Source organism: Mustela lutreola, chromosome 1 (genome assembly GCF_030435805.1).
Source record: "Mustela lutreola isolate mMusLut2 chromosome 1, mMusLut2.pri, whole genome shotgun sequence".
Taxonomy (NCBI): Eukaryota; Metazoa; Chordata; class Mammalia; order Carnivora; family Mustelidae; genus Mustela; species Mustela lutreola.
Window position 1 is genome coordinate 263503285 of NC_081290.1, and position 23121 is coordinate 263526405.

A 23121-nucleotide genomic window follows, 5' to 3' on the forward strand; every position below is an offset into this window, starting at 1 on the left:
TGGGCTAGCTCTGGCTGCCTCCCCACTTCTCTCTCTGAGTTGAATTCTCAGGCTGCCAGGCTGAGGTGGGTTCCCTGGGACCACCCGCTTCCTGACATTGCAACCTTGATGGGAACTCCTTCCCAGAATTCCTTCTCGGCTGCAGGCCATTTGGTGGTAACTCTGGTGGTGGCTCTTGTTAATTAAATTTATGTTTTTTTTTTTTTTTTCATAGGATTCATGGGGTAGAGAAATTTTAAATAAATAAGAAGCTATAATATAAAGAATCTTGGGGCGCATGGGTGGCTCAGTGGGTTGGGCCACTGCCTTCGGCTTGGGTCGTGATCTCAGGGTCCTTGGATCAAGCCCTGCATTGGGCTCTCTGCTCAGCAGGGAGCCCGTTTCCCCCACTCTCTCTGCCTGCCTCTCTGCCTGTTTGTGATCTCTCTCTCTGTCAAATAAATAAATAAAATCTTAAACAAAAAAAAAAAAAGAATCTCCCATACCCCAGAAATCCAGTTCTCATTCAGTACCCCTCCCAAAGATAATTACTAGAACAGCAGCTTATTGGACATTCTTCCAGAACTTCTTTATGCATAGGTAAGGAACATATATATGGACAAGCAGCTGGGGGCACTCAGCAGTTTATAGGAGGTCCACAGACTGGGATCTCTATCTCCTCCTAACTTCAGGGAATAAAGTTTGCTGGCGTGATTTGTTGCTCTGCTTAATTTCCAGTAATGGCTGCAACTTTCTCCAGCTCCTTACTTGGGGAGATGGAGAGGAGGGGACAAAACCCAGTGCATTTATATGTAATTTTTAAAATGCATACATGCTTGGTGTGTTTTCAAAATCAAGGTGCTGTCTATTTCAGTTCAAAGGGCCTATTGGAAACCAAATCACATCACTGTTCCAGAGCAATAAGTTCAAAGAACAGATGTGACACCTGAGTTAATTCATATTCTGTAAATAAAAATACATATTCTTATTTTTCTCTTATCTTTCCACAAGGAAGCATTTTATATACACCTTTCAGCATCTTCCATTTTTTAAGACTTTATGTAACCTAGATCTTTATGTATCATTAGAGTTCTTTTTTTTAACCATTGCATAAAATTCCGTTGTACGAGTGAACCATAATTTTTTGTGATTACTTTATTGGTGCCCGTTTATGATGATTCCTATATTTTGCTGCAGCAAAAACTCTGGACATAGATACAGTGACCTTGTCTAACACATAACATGCTCGGAAGTAGGACAGGTTTTGTAAGGGACAGAACTGCCTAGTGATTGGCCCCTCTCCTCCTCAGGACAACAGAACATTGACTTAAATGATCCAAGGGGGTCTATTCCTTTCGGCTTCATCTGTATCACAAGACGTAGTGGACAGGAGTTTGAACTCGGGACTGAGGAAAGAGCACACGTCTGGTTCTCTTACCATACCCGAGCAGAAGTAATCCATTAATTAGGTTGAAAGGGTAGAAGGCGGATTGTCGTGCAGATTCCTCTGTCTGGTTCCTCCTCAGTAAAGGGCTGAGGGTCCTCCCACGTTCTCAGCTTGGTGGAAGCATCTCCGAGCTCCACCGCTCAGTCTTCTCCATCGCCATCGTGCTGCTCCTGGTGTGGCTGCTTCTAGCTCCAGTCTTAGAAGCTTCAGTCTTTTTGAAGCTTCTAAGTTTGTCCTTGTCTTGGTTGTGTCAAGTTCCTTCCTTAGCCTCTGCTCCTTTATCAGCCGGTCCCCACCCCCCTGCAAGCTTTGTCTCTCCGCAATGCTCTGCAGCATCTGCCTGTGGCCATGCCTGGTGGCAGCCCTGGCGGGACCGGAAGATGCTGTACCTTCCCCTCGCTGTGGGTGCAGCCTTTCTGCCTCCCTTGACCAGTCCGGGACCATGCTTCCCAGATTCCTCAGTTGGGTAGTGTGGGGATGCTCCGAGCACAGCAGCGACCCTGGGCAGTAATCACCTGCTGACCGTATCCAGTCTAATGAACGATTGACATGGGTCCCTTCTCCACGGTGCTCCGGGAGGGTTTCCCATAGCAGCTGACCTCAAAGGACTACGCTTCCCCCGGAACACCTTCACCAGCAGTGTCCCAGCACGGATTGCTCGTGGACACCAATTCCATAGCCCGTTACTTGATCTCAAAGCCGTGTCCGTCCCTCAGTGTCACGGGGACCCAAGAAGTGCTTGGGAAGCTCTGTTCAGGGTAGCCCGTTATTATTAGGGCTTCTTTGTCCCCTCCTTGAAGAAGCTTGCCTTCCTCCTCTGGGTTTCAAGGCTTCCTGGTGGCCATGAAGACCTTTCTGGGAGGTGCCTCTCCCTCCAGCAGTCAGAAGCGGCTTCCCTGACTCTTCCTGTTCTAAAGCCTGCACCTGGGGCTCCCCACTGGTTTTTCTTTTCTGCCTGAGAGACGCCTCTAGCCTCCAGGAACTTTGGTGACTGACCAGCCCTTGGCCTGCTGACTGATGCAGGTTCCCCTGCCTCTTGTCAGAGGGGCCCACAACGGGGCGAGCTGCTGGGCTGTGTTTGTGGGGTGGCCTTCCAGGAGCCCCCTGTGATATTAGGTCTCAGAATGCAGTATCCATCACATGCACATTTTCAGCTGTGGGCCAAGGAAGGTATTTTCCTAGCTCAGCACGTGTTTGCAGCTTTCCAGGGGTCTCTCTGGTATGAGAATGTGGACCATGGAGCTCTCTCTCTGTTTCTTTTGCAATCCTGTTGCATCTGTGGTCTGCCCCTAATGATACCTCGCTGTGACTTCCTGTTTCTCCTCCAGCGACATGTGGGAACACATTGTTGGGGTGGGGGGTGATACCCAGCAGGTGTTGTCAGAAGCCTGAGCATTTGCCCCTTCATGACCATGACTGGTGGGATGGGTCAGCGACATCATTTGAAGCGGGGAAGAGCGTACCCCCCTAGGGAACGCCCCAGGTCTGGGGAATGAATTATTCTTGTTTTTAGCTTTCTCACCTTGTTTGGATCCAATGAAAGAAAGCGGGGGGGTCAGTCCCATGACTGTCATGGGGCGAAGAGGGGCTGGTGCCAAGACCTCTATTTTAAAAAGTCATTTTAGGAGCGCCTGGGTGGCTCAGTGGGTTAAAGCCTCTGCCTTCAGCTCAGATCATGATCCCAGGGTCCTGGGATGGAGCCCCGCATTGGGCTCTCTGCTCGGCAGGGAGCCTGCTTCCCTCTCTCTCTCTGCCTGCCTCTCTGCCTGATTGTGATCTCTGTCTGTCAAATAAATAAATAAAATCTTTTAAAAAATAAAAAAATAAAAAGTCATTTTAGCTCTTGAGATTCTGAAGTCATCTTGCGAGTGTGTTTGTGAGCCTCGAGACCTCCTGTGCTCATTTCCGGGTAGCAGGTGCCACCACAGTGTCTGGCACGTGAAGGACAGCTCAATACATGTTTGTGGCTGGGTCAGTAGAATCCCTTTTCCCTGTTGTCGTCGCCTTTGAAGGACTTCCTCAGTCCCTCCGGGATGGGCAGCAAGACCAGCCCAGCCACGGCATGGAGCTGAATGAGCTGATGGATTTGGAGGAGAGGCCGGGTGGGATTATGGGGAAAGATGTTGAATTTGCAGGAGGCCTGGGTTTGAGTCTCAGCTCTGCCACTGGCTTATTCTGAGCCTCCGTTTCTCTATCTGCATAGGAGGGATAATAATTACCTTCCTCTCGCACATATTTTACAATCATGGGTTGAAGAATGTATGACAGATGTGGTTTAAACCATAAAGTCTACAAATATGGAGGATTCTAAAATTATGGTCTTTCTCCTCTTCGCTTTTTTTTTTTTTTTTCCCCCGCTTCCACGTGAAGCCAGGTGCCCTGGGCTTGCCTCTACCAACCCTATTAGAATGTCCAGTGGCTGGGTCGTGATCTCAGAGTCGTGAGATTGAGCCTCGTGTTGGGCTCTTCGCTGGGTGTGGAGCCTGCTGATGATTCACTCTCTCCCTCTCTATCTATCCCTCCCTCTACTCATTCTTTCTCTTTCTCTAAAAAAAGAAAAAAAAAAAAAAAAAGAATCTGATGTGGCTGCCTGGATCCCCTGTAGGATTTCCATTGCCTGAATTCCCTAAGAACTCTTGGGTTACGAGAGCCTAACACACTCCCTTCTTAGACCTAGCCTTGGTCCCTGTGCCACTGGGGAGCACTCCATTGTCGTCATGCATCTGTGAACAAGACCTGGGGAACTCCATCCAGGACTACTTGACAGTGTTTCTCTCTCCCCAGGAGGCTGCTGAAGAGTGAACTTGGATCATTCATTACGGACTATTTCCAGGTAAGCTGCGTGGGTCTGAGTATCCGTCATTCTAGAATACGTGGATGCATGTACCGTTCCCTCAGCATCCAGAATTACGGTCACCGAGTCCCCGGAAGGTGCAGAGTCAGTGTGGCCCCTCCCCTCCTATAATGGACATGATGGTCTTGGGCAGCAGCCCTCAGGCTTTTTAGTCTCACGACTCCTTTACGCTCTTACAAATGACCACTTTCTTGGGTTATCTCTAGGTCTTTACCCTATTGGAAATGAAACCTGAAAAACTTTAAAATATTTAATTCATTTAATATGTAATATTTATTATTTATATTATTTTTTGTTTTATTTTTTATTTCTACATTTATAAATAAATATATACTTACATATATTTATATATACTTATATTATGTATTATATATTATATATTATATATATTTATACATCTATATGTTTTTATTTTATTATTATTATTTTATTAATTTATTATTTAATTTAATATTTAATTCATTTAAATAATAGACCTATTACCCCTTAGCCTAAACAGCATTGTTGTGAAAGATACCTTTTCCAGAATAAACTCACCGAAGAGCAGCGTTGTGTTAGGCTTGTGACTCTGCTCCGTCTGGTCTCAGAGGGGAGAGCGGGTCCTGGTATCTGTCTCCCGTTCAGTTGTTGCGATATGGCCCGTCTTGTCGTCTCTGGAAAACTGCATGGTGCACTCATGGAGGGGGTACAAGAAAAGGGGTAAGCTGTAGCTTAGGGTAACTGAGGAAATCATTTTGACCATGTGGAAAAGGTCTGAGGATCTCCCGTAGGACCCCAGACCTCCCTTTGAGAATTGCTGCTCTAGCTACCTTCCCTCGCACCCCCATGGATGGCATCTAAGTCACCATAACTATAAGTACCCTTCAGCCAACTTATTTCTGGTTTCTAAGCCTCCTGGTCTGTTCTGTTCATTGGATCAGGGGATCTGACATCCCAAACCCTGTTGTTACGGGGCTGTTGAATTCAAGGTTCCAGGCTCAGTTAGAGGACGAATACAAGTTGTTTTCCTGATTCTAACCACAGGCTCATGGGGGCAGGGGAGGCCATGGGGACGGACACATTGTTTGACTGAGTAACTGACTAGGTGACACTTTGGTGAAGTCTGAGCTCTGGCTTTTCACTTATTAGCTGAGTGGTCTCGGGCAAGATGCTTTGTTTTCCCCATCTGTAAAATGGGAATAAAAACATTAGAGGTCGTTGAATGGTTTACATGAAATAACACCTGTAAAGCATTCAGCACAGAGTGTGTGGGGAGAGAAGTGGGGGGACACAGTGGGGAGGGAGTGGTCAATATCGTGCCCCCTAAATCCAGATTACCTGACTCCAGATTACTATGCCTGACATAGCCACGTACTAGCTGTGTGACCTTGATCAAGTTGCTTTACCTCTCTGTGTTTTAGTTTTCTGTTCTATAAAAGCAGGGGTAATAGGACCAAACCTTATGAGGTTGTTGTGGACTAACTAGATATTGTTTGTCAAGTGTTCAGGACAGAGATGAGCACAGAGGAAGACAGAGTAACGTGGTCGTTAAATTTATATGTATGCATGTTTGTTATTCTAAGGTGTCATCCATCCCTTTCAAAGGGAAAGTAACATAAAAACAGAAAACATTTTGGTTTCAGGTTGGTGATGTTATTCCATATCCTAGGAGAAAATAGTTTTAAGACAGTTGAAAGAGGTTTTAGGTCTTAAAAACACAGGCATTCTCTTTTTTTATTTTTTTAACCAAGATTCTACTTTTACAAGCTTCTATTTTTATGTGCACTTTTTAAAAAAAGATTTTATTTATTTATTTGACTGACAGAGATCACAAGTAGGCAGAGAGGCAGGCAGAGAGGGGGAGGAAGCAGGCTCCCTGCTAAGCAGAGAGCCCAATGCGGGGCTCAATTCCAGGATCCTGAGACCATGACCTGAGCCACCCAGGAGCCCCCACTTTTTTTTTTTTTTTTTTTAAGATTTTTAATTTATTTGATAGAGAGAGAAAGAGCACAAGCAGGGAGAGCAGCAGGGGGAGGGAGTAGGAGAGGCAGAAGCAGACTCCCCACTGAGCAGGGAGCCCAACATGGGACATGATCCCAGGACCCTGGGACCGTGACCTGAGCCAAAGGCAGATACTTAACCAACTGAGCCACCCAGGAGCCCTTTAGGTGCACTTTTAAAGAATGATAGATGTCAATCACTTGAGACACACATGCACAAGCACGCATGTACACATGCAGAGCAGAAAATGGCCACTGTAAATCTGGACAAAGTGAGATGTTGCGGAAGCCTGGAATTCACTTGGCTCCGATGTCTCAGCTGCTGGAAAGAAAGCCCCTGTCCAGGGAGAGACAAACATAAAGATTAAGAAAGAGGTAATGAGTTACAAATGTGCATCATCTCGGTTGCCCTTGACTCAAAGGTCAGTCTTGTCCTCAGCCTCTCCTCTTGCTGTCTGTGGTGATTGATTTTTAAATCCAGCTCCAGAAAAGTGGTTTTTCAATCAGTCCTGGAGGAACCTGCCAGCCTGGCCGCCTTCCTTGTTGACATTTAAAATAGACAGCATTTGCTGTGGTTTCAATTGGGTTTTAAATGTCAGTTGTCTTCTGGCATGGGGGGCTTACCCTAGGATGGGTGGGGAAGGGCATTTGGGTGGGGACTTGTTTATCTGGGAAGCCTTGAGGTTTTTGGGGGAGGTTAATGCTGCTTACAAAGTATGCCAAACACTTAACTAATAACCACACGTCATGTTTTTTTTTTTCTTTCGAGAGCTTAATCAGACAAACTGCTTGGCAAATAGTGAGTCTCTGGGGGTGTGGGGTAGGAGCTGATTTTCACAGTTTTGAATCTGGGTTTTTCCTTAGTGTAAGGTGCTAGACTGGAGGGAAAGCTAGCCTGGGCGCTGTCTAGCAGTCTCTATAAAGTGTAGGTTTGAAGTCTCCTGGAGGAGCAGAGCCCCTTATAAAAAGAGGTGTCTGGTTCCCCAGCCCCTGGAAAGTACCTGGCGTAGAGTAGATGCTCAGTAAAGTTTCTCGGGAGAGAAGAAGGGGTTGTCTGCTGCAGGTAGATGATTTTAGATGGTGGAGACAAGGGCGTTAAAGAACACTCGCCTTCGTGGCTGGGAAGTGTTGCCCTTCCTTTTCCTTTAGTGCTGCCGATTACGCCAGAGAGGGTCTTGGTTTGTGTCGGGGTCTTTTACACTTCTGTGGGACTTGGCAATGGTGTTTCAGGAAGACAGAGCAGGCCTCAAACGTAGAACATTCAGCTAGGGACGCTAATTAGGATTTCACAACTTTTTTGTGTGTGCGTGTGTGTTGAGTTGATGGTTGAGTTACCTTCCATTTATGGCAAATGATGTTGCTGTAATTTCGTTTTTAAACATGTGTGTGTTTTAAAAAGTGGATGGATTTAAGAAAAGTAGTCTGCAAAGAGTTAACCGTTTAAGCGGCCCTGGCTATGGCCAAAGGCTGAAAGTGGTTGGAGAGAGATTCGGGGTTTGGATAGCCCCCTGCTAGGCACCGCTCAAAAATGGGCTGGTCCCAAAACCAGCTGTACCAAGTAGAACTCTCCAGGAGGGAGGCTGGAGGGGGAGGGGCATCCAGGAGCGAGGGTTTTAGAGGCCAGCCTTCGCATTCTACAGGTAGATACAGTTTCAAGAAGGAAAGTCTGAATGGGCTCCAGGAAGAACATTTCTCCAGCAAGGGAGGGGGTGTGGTCTGGGGACACATGAGGAACAGAACCAAGGGGTGGACAGGTAAGACACCAATGCTGTGGATGTGGCTGCCCGAGAAGATGATGAATGGGTTCTTGGCGCACTGGGTTCCTCTCTGTGAACAGATGACTCCTTCCTGGCCATCTGCGTTTATCCATGGACACCCATTGCCTGGGACCCAGACCCCCAACCTGGACATCTCCACTTGAGTCTTCTCTGTGACTCTGTGTCTGAAAGTAAACATTCTCATGTTGTAGCTTTTTTTAAAATTTTTTTAAAAGATTTTATTTATTTATTTGACAGAGAGAAATCACAAGTAGACGGAGAGGCAGGTAGAGAGAGAGGAAGGGAAGCAAGCTCCCTGCTGAGCAGAGAGCCCAATGCGGGACTCGATCCCAGGACGCTGAGATCATGACCTGAGCCGAAGGCAGCGGCTTAACCCACTGAGCCACCCAGGCGCCCCTCATGTTGTAGCTTAAGTTTTTTTTAGATTTTATTTATTTATTTGACAGGCAGAGATCACAAGTAGGCAGAGAGGCAGACAGAGAAAGAGGAGGAAGCAGGCTCCCCGCTGAGCAGAGAGCCCGACGCGGGGCTCAATCCCAGGACCCTGGGATCATGACCTGAGCCAAAGGCAGAGGCTTCAACCCACTGAGCCACCTAGGCACCCCTCATGTTGTACTTTAAAGAAAGAGTCATGAAAGGGTATCTTCAGTGAAGAATGATGGCCATGACCTGAGGTGGAGGCAGAGGGGAAGCAGGTGGAAACACGGTGCTTATCATGTGTCCGCACATGCAGAAGACAGGCCGTCTGAGCCACAGAAGCACAGGTAGATTTCCAGAAGACATGGGCCCCCCAAAATTGGACATTTCCAGTATTGAATTTTTCTTTTGCCCTCTGTTTTGAATTGCTCCTGGAAGGAGACTTGGGGTTTCCCAGGGGAACTCCATGTCATGGAGACAGCTCTGTGGGATAATTGGTTCCTTATAACTTTGCAAACTGATGATAGGAAATGCTCTGTGTCTTTCTGTCACCTAATTAGTGGTTAACCACCTTGGTGGTGCGGGGCATGGGGATGGGAGGAGCTGCAGAGAGCATTTTCTGGGCTCCTGTATCTGCTGGCCATGCTGTAAGCTTCCCCCTAAGCCCAGAAAGTGAAATTCCTTTCGGTGAAACTGGAGTTTCACTTGATACAGAAACACTGTCTATCCTCAGTGGCTCTGAATGAGCTAGTACCTAGGAAAGGGGGACATTTAGTCACCCTAATGCCAAAAGGTCATACATAGATGGCTTGGTAGCATTTGCTATAAATACCTCCCCCTGTTACCCATATCTGTAAGAGTCCCAGGAGGCCCGTTTCCTCATTGGTGCCTCGTTATCAGGGAAGGTTCATTGAGGGCTTATGGCACCTGGCAGAGCCAAGGGGGGAGACCCCTGGAAGCTTCATGGCCCCTGTGGAGTTGGAGAATGCAGACACAACAGGGATGTAGGTGAAGCCACATGGGTCCTACACCATGTAGCGTTAACTGAAACGCTAGCGTTAACTTAACCTGCATGGATGGTTAAAGGCTTCCAGAGAGGCCTGGAATCAGTAGATTTTGTAGGGGACAAAGATGGCGCCAGTAGGAATCCACAGCTAGTTGGGTGGAGTGATGATACAAGAGTGGGGAAAATCACTTGCGTGTGATTTTTTTTCCCCACAAACCCAACTGGAATAGAGAAGAAAGGTTTCAACTCCTCTTTGTGGAGCCTGGGAAGTCTTCCCCAACCAGTGGGATTCCCCAAATGGAAAAAAGGGATCAGGAGGACAGAGGCTAGCAAGGGATGGGGCGTTGGACAAGTGGGCTGTGCTCCAGCGAAAAGACAAGGAAGAGGGGAGGGGACGATGCCCTTAGATGAGAACACCGGTGCAGGTTGCCTTTTGGAGTTGGCCAGTATGTGGAAGAAAGGCACTGTGGAGTTTGTAAGTATTGCGGGGGTGGGGGGGGACAGAAGGTTTCCTTGGCTGCTGGGAGGGGAGAGAAGGGAGTGGTACCCATCTGGCAGCTGTGAGAGGGACCCTGGATGCTTCAGGCTACTCTCAGTGGGGGGCCACCTGCCAGCCCTCTGGGTTACCCTTCAGGAGCTCTGCCGTACTTCATCCCCTCAGCAATTACCTGAAACCCCTGCAATTATCTGAATATTTTTAGTGTACTTGTCTCAGATTTTATGAAGATAAATGGAAAAGATGGGTCCTATGAAATTGATAACCGTAAGTCTTCATATAATTGAGATCGAGAGGAAACTCAACAGGCACGCAGACGTGGCGGGTGTTTAGCCCCATTGGCCTTGGCGTACTGCACGTTCCGTTGAGAAACGAGGAACGCGTAGGTGCGAAACGCTAGAAGTCTGTCAGGTGCAGGTGGGGTGTAATTAGGGATTTTATAATCCTTCTTAGCTCTACAGGAGCAGAACTCTGCCTTATATCATGCAAGTGTCTCATTCTGCATGAGTTTTCAGGAAACCATTATGTATGAAATTGGGTGATGTCCCATAGAGCAGGCAGCAGCCAGGCTCAGGGCCCCGATGGAGGGGGGATGGCAGGCAGGGGATAGAGGGGGGCTGCTGGAAATGCACACAGTTTTCGGATGTGGAGACACTGCAGCCGCTTTGTGGCCACGAGGAATAAAGACTGAGTTGGAAGGGCTGAGAAATACTTGTTAGGCATGGAAAGCACCAGGGCAGCTTTCTCTGAGGTTGGCGAAGAGCTCTAAGGAGGACGAAAGCAATAATAGTTCCAATGGCTGACATTTTCACAGGTTCATGGTCCAGGCATTGTTTTAAGCCCCTGGTTCTCAGAGTGTGGTCCCTGGACCAGCATCTTTAGCGCCACCTGCGAGTGTGTTGGAAAAGCAAATTTTCAGGCCCCGCCTCAGACTCACAGAAGCAGAAAGTGTGGGCCCTGGGCTCCGCTGTCCATGCTTGTGATGCCTGCGCACTTTCTGAGAGACGCTCTAAACCTTTTTTCCCCTGGGCCATGTCCCTTATTCCTCCTGATGGCTGATGAGGAAGATTTTGTTCTTGTGCAACCGAAACCTGGAGAAGGGAGGGTGTGCAAGATCGCACAGCTAGGGAAAGGCAGAGCAGGTATCCAAACCCAGGCCATCTGGCCACAGAAGAAAAATCTTCTGGATTGTATTTTAAATGTTCAAGGATGCCCCAGGGAAGAGAAGTTTCAGTGTTTTTAATTTTCATTTGTTTTGTGTCCAGTGAAACAGACATGGACTGTTCCAAGTTTCCTTGTGAAACAACTTTTTTAAAACCCCAAATACACCCTCTCAGTAACCCCTGAAGCAGGGCTAAATGAAGCATTGGCATTTGTACCGAGTTTTAAATCTTCTCACTCCAGCTGGGGATTTCTGTCTGGTCTTATCACGCCCCCTCACACACACACACACACACACACACACACACCCCACAACACATACGTGCAAAACACACACCAGGACTGGCTTATTAGGAACTCTCCAGGCTTGGGGGTGAGTCATGTTTATGAGCCTTCTCGTTGCTTATCTAGGAAGGTATTGAGGTTCACAGGAAATGCAGATGTCCTTAGGGACGATGACTGTACTTGCAGAGTTGCGAGGGGAGAGAAGAAGGTGGCCCACCGTGTCCATCACTGGCTGGGTGCCAGCGTCAGGAACCTCTGTAGACCTTGGTATCGCTGGAAACATGCGTGGAGCAGGATTGTTGGGTAACACTAGTTCTCCGGAGGCAGAGGGGCGTGCTTCTAGACGCCTCTGGGGTCGGAAGGAATGTCTCGTTTGGGATTGGAATCTGCCGGGGAGCCAGGTGTTGGCCTTGCTAGACAGTGAGTGGATCGCAGAGAGGGAGGCCTGAGAAAGTACTTTTGGAGAAGCAGAATTTGGGACGCTGCTAGCAGGGTCAGGCATCAGGAATGAGCCAGCTGGATGGAGGCTTTGTGGTAGGACTGAGTGACCTCACCTGAGGTGGCTAAGCCAACTGCTCCCGGCAGGTGTAGAGCCGGAAGACGATCTCCTCTGTTTTCCCCTGTGGGCAAGGAGGTAAGCAGCCTCGCCAGGTGCCAGGGCAGGAGAGCAGGACGGCTGAAAGCACCAGCCCTTCCGCCAGGCACATCTGGATCCTGGTCCTTACTGGAACCCTTACTGGCTGGGTGACTTCAGGCCTGTCACTCAACCTCTCTGAGCCTAGTTTTCGGAGTGGTACGCTAGTTATAATCATGGTACCGACTTCAAAAGGTTGTTGTGGTTCCTAGAGGAGTTGTTAAATTGGCAAAGTGCTTGGTATAAAGGGAACAGTCAGCATATGGTGATTTGTGTCTTTGTATCTTTTATTATTATTGCTAAAATAAACCAGGGGCATAGAATGGGAGAAAGACCTGGGTTTGGATTCAGACCAACCTGGGTGCCAGTTCTGGTCTTGCATTTGCTGGTTACTTCTCCAAGCCTCCATTTCTTCATCTGTAAAACAGGCATCGTTTCCGGCAAAGGTGTAATGAGCTAGTGCATGCAGAGGGTTTAATACAGTGCCTGACAAGAGTGAAAACCAGTAAGTAACTCTCCTGTCCTTCCATCATCACGGCTGAAGCAGTAGAAGCGGAGAGTGGCCGGCGGCCTTAGCATCTACAGAATTCCTGCTATGTGGAAAGTTCTTTCCTCTGGGAAGATGGGGTCCATGTCCTTCTCCCCACCCCCCCAAGCCTAACGGGTCCCCTGTTTTCCTGAGTCCCTCCGGTGGGAGTGGACTGGAGGTGTGCACTGGTGACAAGACCACCTTCTCCTCTGCCCTTCACTGCTTCCTCCTGCCTGTCCTCCATGATCCCCTTGGCAGGATGGGGCGAATCTGTCCTGCCCACTCAAGATTGGGTGATTCTAGTGCGTTTCCCCAGACATCCTTGTTTTTTGCATTTTCCTAGCTGGACCTTACTTTTCTGTGGGCAGCCTATTTTTTGATGGCTTAGAAAAAAATAGACAAGTCAGCTGTTTCTCACACCCAGCCACGTCTGCCACTTCAACAAAGTGTCGTGTATTCCACGGCTAAGTTCATTTCCAGGGTGGGGGTGAAGCAGTAGGTGACCAGGACCCTGGTTCCAAGTCCCACCCGGGTCGTTTCCTAGGTGGCTGCTGTTTAATGTGTTTTATTAGCTTGAAGCCTTAGGCCTGGGGAGGTGGTGGTCCTGCTGCCATGGGGCGGAGAGTAGGACCAGAGGAAAGTTAGGTTCTTTCCAGCTCTGGCCCCACACTGCCCGCAGCGAGCAGATACTCGGTACCTTCCGGAGTCGGGCTCTTGTCGAGGGCTGGGAGTGCGGTGAGGTGAGTTCCAGGGAGAACAGGTGCCTAGAAAGACAGGCTGTGCACAATGGATGCCCAGTTCAATGCTGGTTCCTCCCTCCCCCACTTTTTTAGGTCTCAGTAGCCTTAAGCCTCACAGATGTCAGGTGGCATATCCTTAGGTAAAGTGATAGACAGACAAGGTAGGCTTCATCATTTACAGGGCCCGGTGCAAAATAAAAAATTGGTCATGGCCAGGGTGGGTAAATCAATCTTCCTGTGGGCTTGCTGTTGTAACCCACGGTGGCCAAGTGACCTCTGAAGAGATTGTAACCTTTGCACCCTCTGGACACAGATCAAGGGTGGCCAAATGTGCACCACCACCACCACCACCACCCCCCGCCCCCGCGCTGAGCCACCAGCACTTGAGGCACAGCTCTGTGAGCCCTGGGAGGGGAGGGCTGCCACCAGGCCCCTCCCCGAGATGCTGCAAGGCGGGCACCCAACTCTCCCTTCCCTGCACCTGTGCCTGGGTGCCCACCGGCCAGACCCTTTCCACCATTGGGAATGGGAGGATAGTGGGAGGTGGGCAGGGTGAAGAAGACCCTGCAGCGGGGTCAGCCACCAGTGTGCGGGGACAGCAGATGCTGAAAACCCCTCCTGGGGAGGTGCTAAGAGGCAGGACCACAGAGGAGCTGAGGCCCCAGGCCTTGGCACGTCCTGCATAGCCCTATCCAATTTCACTTACAATACACAAGTTCAAAGATAAAAATATTAAGAATTGAAATGGTAACTGCAGGGCACTGAACCCAAGTGGGAGGCCCTTCAGACCGTGAGGCCTGCAGTCACACAGGACCCTAACCTCCCCAGGGTCCTGCCTGACTGCAGATTCCCAGGAGATACAATTGGCTCAGTCTGAGGCCTGGGTCAGGGGTAGGGTTGGAACCAGGCCAGCTGGATAAGCTGACGCTACAGGCTGGGGTCAAGGGGTTTGAACTTGCACAGTGGGGCACAGGTCCATTAAGTGGATGACAGGTGCTTCTCCAAAGGGGGTGGGGGCTGTAGGCTAGGCTGGCCCCAAAGATCCTTCCTCCATGCACACATGCTGAAGAAAATCTGGAGACTCCTTTCCTGGAAAGGTCCATACATACACCATCAGAACAGTGTGTGACCAGTGGATTTTGACCACAGAGCTGGGGAGACGGCAGAATGACTAGATGCTCCCTTCAGTCCCTTCCCGAGCCTGTTTTTGGTGCTCTATTTGGTCTAAGTTAAGGATTGCCATGATGCGTATCATGAGAATTTTTTTTTTTAAAGATTTTAAAAAATTTATTTGACAGACAGAGATCACAAGTAGGCAGAGAGAGAGGGGGAAGCAGGCTCCCTGCTCAGCAGAGAGCCCAATGAGGGGCTCCATCCTAGGACCCTGGGATCATGACCTGAGCTGAAGGCAGAGGCTTTAACCCACTGAGCCACCCAGGCACCCCTATCATGAGAATTTTAAAATGAAAATTTTCTTTTTCATTCTCTATAATCCACAAGTAATTTCTTTTACTTGAAAAAGAAAAAAAAATGTTTTGTTTTGTTTTTTCCCCCAAGTGTCTCCTTGAAAGGGGGAAGATGTAAGAGAGAGAAGGAAGGAGAGTCTGGGCCATCTTTTAAAGAAGTCTATCATCTAAGATCCAGACAAAGTGATTTTTACCAAATGAAGAAATGTCAACAAATTTAGGGAGACTGTTTTTCCATTTCTTCCCTCTTATACACATTCTGTCACTTATCTTGATTTCTTAAAAGTTCAACATGATCTTACCCCCCAAACAGGGAACATGGACACTCGGCTAATGTCTATTAGCATCTGCTGTGTTTGGGACACTTCTCAGAGCCATGGGCACTAAACTAAGAAACGTTCCTCACCCCTAAGGACCTAGCACAGAGGATATAGGGTTTGAATTCATTTCTTTGACTAACTCAGGATAGGACCAAGATGAGGCTTTTTTTCTCTGTCCGCCTCCCAGTACTTCCGGTTCTCCCCGACCCGTGCCATTGAACGTGTGCATGACCGCAGTGATGGAACACACTCACAAAAGCTGCCTTCAGCCGGGCGCTGGATCTCATCTGTGGGTGTATCGCAGAGACGTGAGCTTTCTGAGGCTTGTAGGGCTGTTTTGGAAAAAGCCTGGGACATCCGTGCTGCATTAGAGGTGGTGACAGGGAGTCATGGCATCAGGAACCCTTGCACAGAGCTCCCAGAGTTGTTCTGAGAACCTCATCCGGATGTTGGAAAGGGACCCACGCAGAGGCTTGAGGCCCCAGTTGCCCAGAAACATGCCGATGGAGCGATTGCCACCAGGAAGCTCCTCTGGAACCCTTTCCTGTCCAGCTCAGCTGTCCCAGAACCTTGCTTCTGAGAGCTGAAGTTGGGTGCCATGGTGGTTTCTTGCTTTCTGACCCAGAAGCTGCTGGGAAATGTTTGCTGGGCTGGAAGGAGAAGACGCAGTTGGGGTTTCCCCTTAATTACCTGTTTGTTGCCGTTCTTTGTAAAGGAATTGCTATTTTCGTCCTTCAACAGAGTTGGTGCTCTCCCCTAAGATGTCGCTCTAACTTGAATTTGGGGTTCCATCTTGAAACCAAACAGTGCCCGGCTACTTTTTGAAGTTAGATCCTATCTTTTTTGTTTTTTTGTTTTTTTAAAAGACTTTATTTGTTTGAGAGAGAGCATGAGCAGGAAAAAAGAATAGAGGGAGCTGAGCAGAGAGCCCGATGCGGGACTCGATCCCAGGACCCTGGGATCACGACCTGAGCCGAAGGCAGAGGCTTAACCCACTGAGCCACCCAGGCACCCATATCTTATGAGTTTTATTTAATAGGATCTGTGACATTTGGTCTATAGGTATGAGTCACAGAAATGGGGTTGCTCCTTTTTAAAAATACTTTAATATACTTGATGTAGGCTCGTTTGTTACAGACTTTCTGTACATCCCACTTGTTTTGTGAAGACAGATGGGCTCAGAGAGCAGCTGTGCTCATCACTGCCCATTGCCACTGAGTACTAAGGACAAAAAAGACCACGTGTGTGTGTGTGTGTGTGTGTTTACAGTGACTAATTCTTACATGAACTCTATGATATTGCTGGTTGGGTACCATTTTACAGATAAGGAACTCAAGAATCAGGGAAAGTAAGGCTGAGATTACACAGCTAGAATGTGGCCAAGCTGGAACTTGAACCCATCTGACATCTAAGCTTTTTCCCCTTTGCTATGCATGTTCTTGTCATCATGGCCATGTAGGGTTTTATAAAGGAGTATACTAAGAAATGCATTGGTTTTTTTGTGTAGGAGTCCTATCCCCACAGGCCCCCTATGCCATAAACATAGGCCTTTGAGAATCTGATAATATGGGGTGAGGTGGAGATGCACCAGCACGTCCTTGTTCTCGGAGCTTCTGTGACATGTGGAGAGGCTGTTGTACTTCTTGTGGGACCCGCTGTAGCCCTTCAAGGGAAGGAAGGGGTCTGGGTGGGAAGACTTGCCGGAAGGCAGCAAAGCAGAGTGGAGAGAACATGGCTTCTGGCTCCAGGAAGCTCTGCTCTGTCGCCTGTAGGCAGTGTCTTTCCTGACATCAGCCAAGTAAGGGTGATGGCACCAACCAGAAGAGACTTTCGAGATGGTTGGAATTAGGTGAAATGAAGGCTGTAAACCCTTTGACATACACAGAACACTCAGCAGTTGTTAGGTGCGATTGAAAAAGGACTTAACCTGGGCACCTGGGTGGCTCAGTCGGTGGGCGTCTGCCCGTGGCTCAGGTCATGGTCCCAGGGTCCTGGGATCGAGCCTCACGTCGGGCTCTCTGCTCAGGAGGAAGCCTGCTTCTCCCTCTCCCACTCCCCCTGCTTGTGTTCCCTCTCTCACTGTGTGTCTCTCTCTGCCAAATAAATAAAATCTTTAAAAAAAAAAAAGTAAAAGAAAAAAGACTTAACCTTATTCTCCCTTTCCACAGCTTAACACACACATGCTCACTGACGGACACATACCCACAGCTGGTTGAAGTTTTACACACAGTCTCTTTCATGCTAGCGTGAGAGACCCTCAATTTATCTTTTTTAAAAAATATTATTTCTGCCTAATTTCCCATTACCTCAGCGCTCCCTCTTCTGAGTTTAGATTAAGGGCTCAAAGGATATTGGGTGCCACAGGGCCAGCCAAGCGTGAGGCCTACCTCCTTCCTGCTTGGAGGGACGGGATGGCGGTTGGGTTCCGCCCCTGTCTCCCTCTTTTGCTGCGGGATGTCTCGCTGACTTCTCCCGAAGCCTGATCCTCCAAGAGGACAAAAGTCTCCTCAGACTTGGAGGCTTCAGAGCCTGCCAGTGCCTAGAACCCGGCGCCCTCAGCCACTGGAAGTGGAAGAAGGTTTTGTCACTCTGTGCAGTAGCCCAACCCTTGTGTTCTTTGTCCTCTCTTGACAGAACCAGCTTCTTGCAAAAGGCCTGTTGTTCGTGGAGGAGAAGATTAAGCTGTGCGAAGGCAAGTACAAGGCAGCCCTCGTACAGCGGGCTCTGTGACTCAGCCTCTGGTGTTTGGACAGCTGAAATGCTTCTGTCCAAAAGTGGCGGGCTCCAAGGGAGTGATTCACGCCGACCGTGTCTCCTCCAGCCAGGCGGCCGCACTCGCCTGCAGTCGGCTGCTCGTGGCAGTGCGAGTCCGATCGTATTTTGAGAAGTCCTGTGGAATCGGGGTGGTCTTCTCAGAGACCCTGCTGAGGGTTCTCCCCGGGGGCGTGCTGGCGGTCTCCTGGGCAGGGATTGATTCCACTCCAGATCCTGCCACGCCGCTCCTTCTGGTCTGATCCAGGCTATTCTCAATTGGCCTTTTTCATGTTTCTTGAGGTCTTCTATTTCACGAGGCCCCTACCCATTTGGGGGACTGTATACCAGGCAGGTACCTGCTGCATGAGGTCTGATAAGATGGGCAAAGGAAGGTTCCTGGACTTAAAACGTTTTAGAGCCCATGGGACAGGATGGAGAGGCACCAAATAGAGGTGAGAGGTGGGACCAAGGCAAGAATTGGCCAACCCCATGACTCTGGATCCTGAGAAGCTGGATCCTGATCTTAGATCACCACCTGTTGCTTGGGGGACTTTTGGCAAGTTTCTAGTTTCTTTGGATTTTTTTTTTTTAATCATTTTTAAAATGATACGATTTTGAAAGGGAGTGTAGGGAATATAATAGGTGTAACCCCATTATCTGGCATGTAGTAGGTCTACAGATGTTTTTTTTTTTTTTTTTTCCCCTACCCTAGCCTAGAAACTTCTACCTAGAGGTCAATCTGCTACTACAGATTTACTACTGGACACAGACATAGCGGGCAGGAGGGTGTGCTCTTTTTTGCCCCCTCATGCAAGCAGGGAGGAGGGGCAGAGGAAGAGGGAGAGAAGGAATCCAAAGCGGCTCCACACCCAGTGCTGAGCCTGATTCGGGGCTCGATGTCACAACCCGAGATCATGACCTGAGTTGAATTCCAGAGTCAGGTGTTCAACCCACGTAGGTGCCCCGCGCCCCCCTGGCCAAGGCCTTATTTTTAAGTGACTGGCCTTGATGAGAAGAAGTCTGTGCCCCTTTTGCATGTTGGGGTCAGGCTGGTACACCAGCGTGGGAGGTGGCTGCCTCAGAAAGGGAGGGAAGAGAAGCACATGGTCTCTGGCCATGATATTTGCTTGGAGGTCATGTGGGGAGTTATCCCAAGCTCCTGGAAACGTGGAAAATCAGCTTCATGAAAAGGATATTGAGCAAAATCGGAGCTGTATGGTGCTTTTAAAGGGAAGTTCAGGGCCTCTCATTTGAGTGATGCTCACTGTAAATACATTTGGAATGAAAGCTCAGGAATGCCGGTCATCTGAGGTTCTGTGCCTCTGCCCCCCAAGCACCCTACAGGGCACTGGGCCGGGTGTTCTGCCTGGGTCTGCTCTCGTCCAGGCGTCTGAGCGGCTCTACCGCACAGCCAGGGGGCCTGTGGAAAACCTGTAAGGGCCTTGCCTGTCTTCCGAACATCCCCACTTTTTATGTTATGTACTACACCTCCAAGAAATATTTTATTCAGCTAAAAGGATCCTCTGGCTATATTTTTTAAGATTTTATTTGTTTATTTGACAGAGATCACAAGTAGGCAGAGAGGCAGGCAGAGAGAGAGAGAGAGAGAGAGAGAGGAGAAAGCAGGCTCCCTGCCAAGCAGAGAGTCTGATGCAGGATTCAATCCCAGGATTCTGAGATCATGACCTGAGCCGAAGGCAGAGGCTTATCCCACTGAGCCACCCAGGTGCCCCAGATCCTCTGGCTCAGAAACCACTGTTAGTACCCATCCTTTCATAGAACAGACCTCCCTGTTTATGCACCTGCAGCATAACGGCCGCAGAACCAACACACACAGCTCCTCTCCGGGCAGGCTCTGTCACGATAATTCCAGTGACATTTCCCCAAGCTTTAGCAACCTTGACCATGAGGAGTTTCTCATTCCCCTTCAGTAATCATGCGGTGGTCAAAACTCCCGTGGCCCATTAAGTGTTTGCAGGGTATCTATCTAGAACCTTCCATCCAGTCACCCTTCATCTTTGCAGGAAGCTGAGTCCTCTGGGCTGTTTTCTGAAGGTGAAGTCACTTCCTCGTAACTCTCTTCCCCGGGGTTACCCTGTTTTGCTAGCCTGTGTCTGTCTGATGTTCTCCTGAATGCTTTCCAAAACGTCCATTACTCTGTGAAGTTTGAAGGCAGCAATTAGACCCAGGTTCCCAGGAGAGGTGCCTTCCTGCTGCTAAGTGGGAGGATTGCCTTGTGTGCCGATGAGCGTTCTGTCTTGGTGGTGGAGGAGAGTCCGTAGGCACCAGCACTGACCTGCAGGGGTCCCCTTCCCTTCCTCCATTTCCAGAAGGCCTCTGCTTGTCTGCCTCGTAGAAGGCTTAGGATACAGGCCATCATGTAAAGGAGCTGGAGGAGCCCTTTCTCCTGGGAAGGACATTATCCAGGTGTTGGGTTCACCTTGTTCTTGGGTACCAGGATGAGAGCTAACATCTCAGATGTTCCTTTTGACCTCCTCAACTCCTCTCTGCTGTGAACTAGCATAGCCTGCGTTTGGAAAGATTTGTGCATTCAGACGTTGATTTTTAGTCCACTACGTACCAGGCACTTTGCTAGGTGCTGGGGACACTGTGCTGAACAAAACCATCGTAGGATTCCAGGCCCTCGTGGAGCTCACAACCAGTGGTGGAGAGAGGTACTTATCAAATCATCATCAACTATAAAACTGTAATTGCAACAGGTACCAAGACTATAGTCCATAGGTTTTCCACTGGTTTGACCAGTGGGCTGGACTTTGGTATAGAGGCAGTATTGGAGCTAAAACTAGAGGGACAGACAAATGTAAGTCAGGCAAAGTGTGGGGTGGGGGCTGGAGAATAGTCTAGGCAAAGGGACTAGCACGTGCAAAAGCCCTGTGGTGTGAAGGATCATGGTGAGCATTAAGGGCTGAGGTAAAATCCACATAGTAGGGCCCAAAGGTCAAAGGGAAAGGTCACGGGTAAGGTTGCAGAAGAAGGAAACAGACTCCTGCCCCTGCCCACCAGAATGCCCACTTTTTAGAGGTTTTCTTGATCTGAGAGCAAAGGAAAATGTCGGAGCGAATTATTTAGTCCTGTTCTGCCCTGTCCCATATTTAGATTAGATGGTAACCTCCTTTCACGCACCGGCCTTAGCATCTGGGAAAACCTATACACTTGATCCCTGCCATTCATTTACTGAAAGCTTCCTAAAAATGGATTTATTGATCCGTCTGGCATCGTGCTAAGCACTAGAAATAATAATGGTGAGCAGGACGGACAGGGCTCACGTGCTTATTCCCATTCTAGTGGAGGGGGCGAAGTCAATAAGCAATTCCAACCGACTGTAATTAGCAGTCCAGGAGGGAAATTAAAGGGTGCTACGGATTTGCATTTTCCCCCCTAGTGTGTTTCTCTCTGACCTTTCAAACTCGGCACATCTTCGGCCCTGCTCACTGCTAGTTATGCCCTTGCTCTGCTCTCTCTCAGCCACTGCTTTTATTGTCCATTAAATTAATAGGCGGAAGATGCTAAATGAATCTTTCAAGATCTGCTCAGTGGAACTGGCAGGGTTTTGCCAAGTGCATCTCTCGGTGTCTAATCTTGGCCGACCCAGTTTCTCTGCTTCGGATGAGCAAAGACAGTGCTCAATCAGCTCTGTCATCTAGGTCATTAAAAAGCAACCACTGTGCGGGCCCCTCTCTCTGCCCGTGCCCGCCTTCCTGCAGTTGCAAAGTTTCTGGCACCGCCTTCCGGTGGCATTGGGGTGACCCGTGTATAGGCAGCCCGGGACTGGTGCCTGACCGTGGTCTGGGTCCCAGGGCCGAGAGTAGGCGCAGCATCCGGTGGGTCCTGTGTCTTGCAGGTGACCACTGCAGAATGTGCTATGTCCCACCGTCCACCTGGCCTCTGGTTATTGCAAACCAGTGGGTGGAAGTGGTACTTTCTAGGCCCTTCTTTCTTCTCCCTGTACTGACAGCTCCAATCCAGAATATAAAAAACAAAACAAAACAAAAAACCAAAAACAGTGTTGTCATGATTAGAAAATGAAAACAATAAATAACTGTGCCCATGATCCTCCCCGATTAACTCTGTCGAGAGCATGGGTTCTGGCATCCCCGCTCTGCCTTCTCGCTGTGTGATGTTGAGCTAGACCCTTGGCCTCTCTGAGCCTATAAAATGAAGTCATGAGTTTACTCATGAAATGACCTAGAGATAAGTTGTTTAGCGCAGTGCCTGCGAATGTTGTAACCATTCCCATGATGGCACAATGGCCCTGTGATTTCCAAACTTCAGCTCCCTTTTCTGGCACAGGGGATAGAAGACTTATTTGTCTTTTTTTCCGTGAAGTCTTCCCATCTAATCCTACATTTACTTGTACTAATGCCTCCCAGGGCAAATGTAGATAAGGAGCTTCTTCTGTAGCTCTGTCCCCAAGCTGCCCTGTCCCCAAGCTGCGTTTGACACGGGACTGTCTCTGCCTGTCCTGCAAGTAATGATCAATTCTTTTCTTTCTTTCTCCCCTCCCATCTTCTCGCCCTCGTGTAGGTGAAAATCGCATTGAGGCTCTGGCTGAAGTGTGGGACCACTTCTTCACTGAGACTCTCCCCACCCTGCAGGCAATATTTTATCCAGTTCAGGTCAGTCTCACTGAGGAACGACCTCCTGCCGGCCTCGGCGCTCTGTCTCCTTCCTTGGCCTTTGGCCAGCTGGGGCCTCCTGGTGAACGGGGCAGAGGCAGGACGTTGGGCGCCTGAGTTGGCTAAGGACCTCGGTGCTCTCTGGAGGGCTCTCTGGTCTATGTTTAGCATCTAACCTCAAGCAAAGGGAGAGTGCCCGCTTAACCAGCAATTTGTAGGCTCTCGTCATGCTCTTGGTTTTGAGTCTGCCTGTATATTCTTGGAGCGGTTTGTTTCAGAAGTAGAGAAGATGGGGCAGGGAGACTTTTTTCTCTTTTCTTCCCCCCTCCCTTTCTTTGAAGCCCACGGATGCTGTTGTCCCAGATTGTGGGAAGGGAATCATGTTGCTTGCCTTCCATAAAGGATGGATGCCTGAAGACGAGTAGCCACAGGAGGGAGCAGAAAGGACACTGGTAGCTGGGCTTGGGCGAACTCATTTCATTTCTCTGTGCAGAGCTCTGTTGCATCTGCAAAATATGGGACTTCCAGCGAAAAATGAGCAGCATCTCCTTGGTATTCTTACTCTGTGACCGGAGCTTATTCTAACACTTGAGTTGACTTCCTCCACCTTCTTGCAGAGGCTGTTAACAGGACTGGTCA

At 49.0% G+C, this 23121-nt stretch overlaps 1 protein-coding gene across 9 annotated transcripts in view; it reads left to right on the top strand.

Moving 5' to 3' along the window:
• Window positions 1–23121, top strand: part of PRR5L (proline rich 5 like) — a 146112-nt gene that overhangs the window by 104818 nt on the left and 18173 nt on the right. For all 9 annotated transcript variants that reach the window (XM_059139987.1, XM_059139946.1, XM_059139961.1 and 6 more), the window contains 3 exons: window positions 4211–4259; window positions 17726–17783; window positions 22391–22482. In XM_059139987.1, coding sequence (XP_058995970.1) covers window positions 4211–4259; window positions 17726–17783; window positions 22391–22482 — 199 coding nt within the window. The remainder of the gene's footprint in view (window positions 1–4210; window positions 4260–17725; window positions 17784–22390; window positions 22483–23121) is intronic.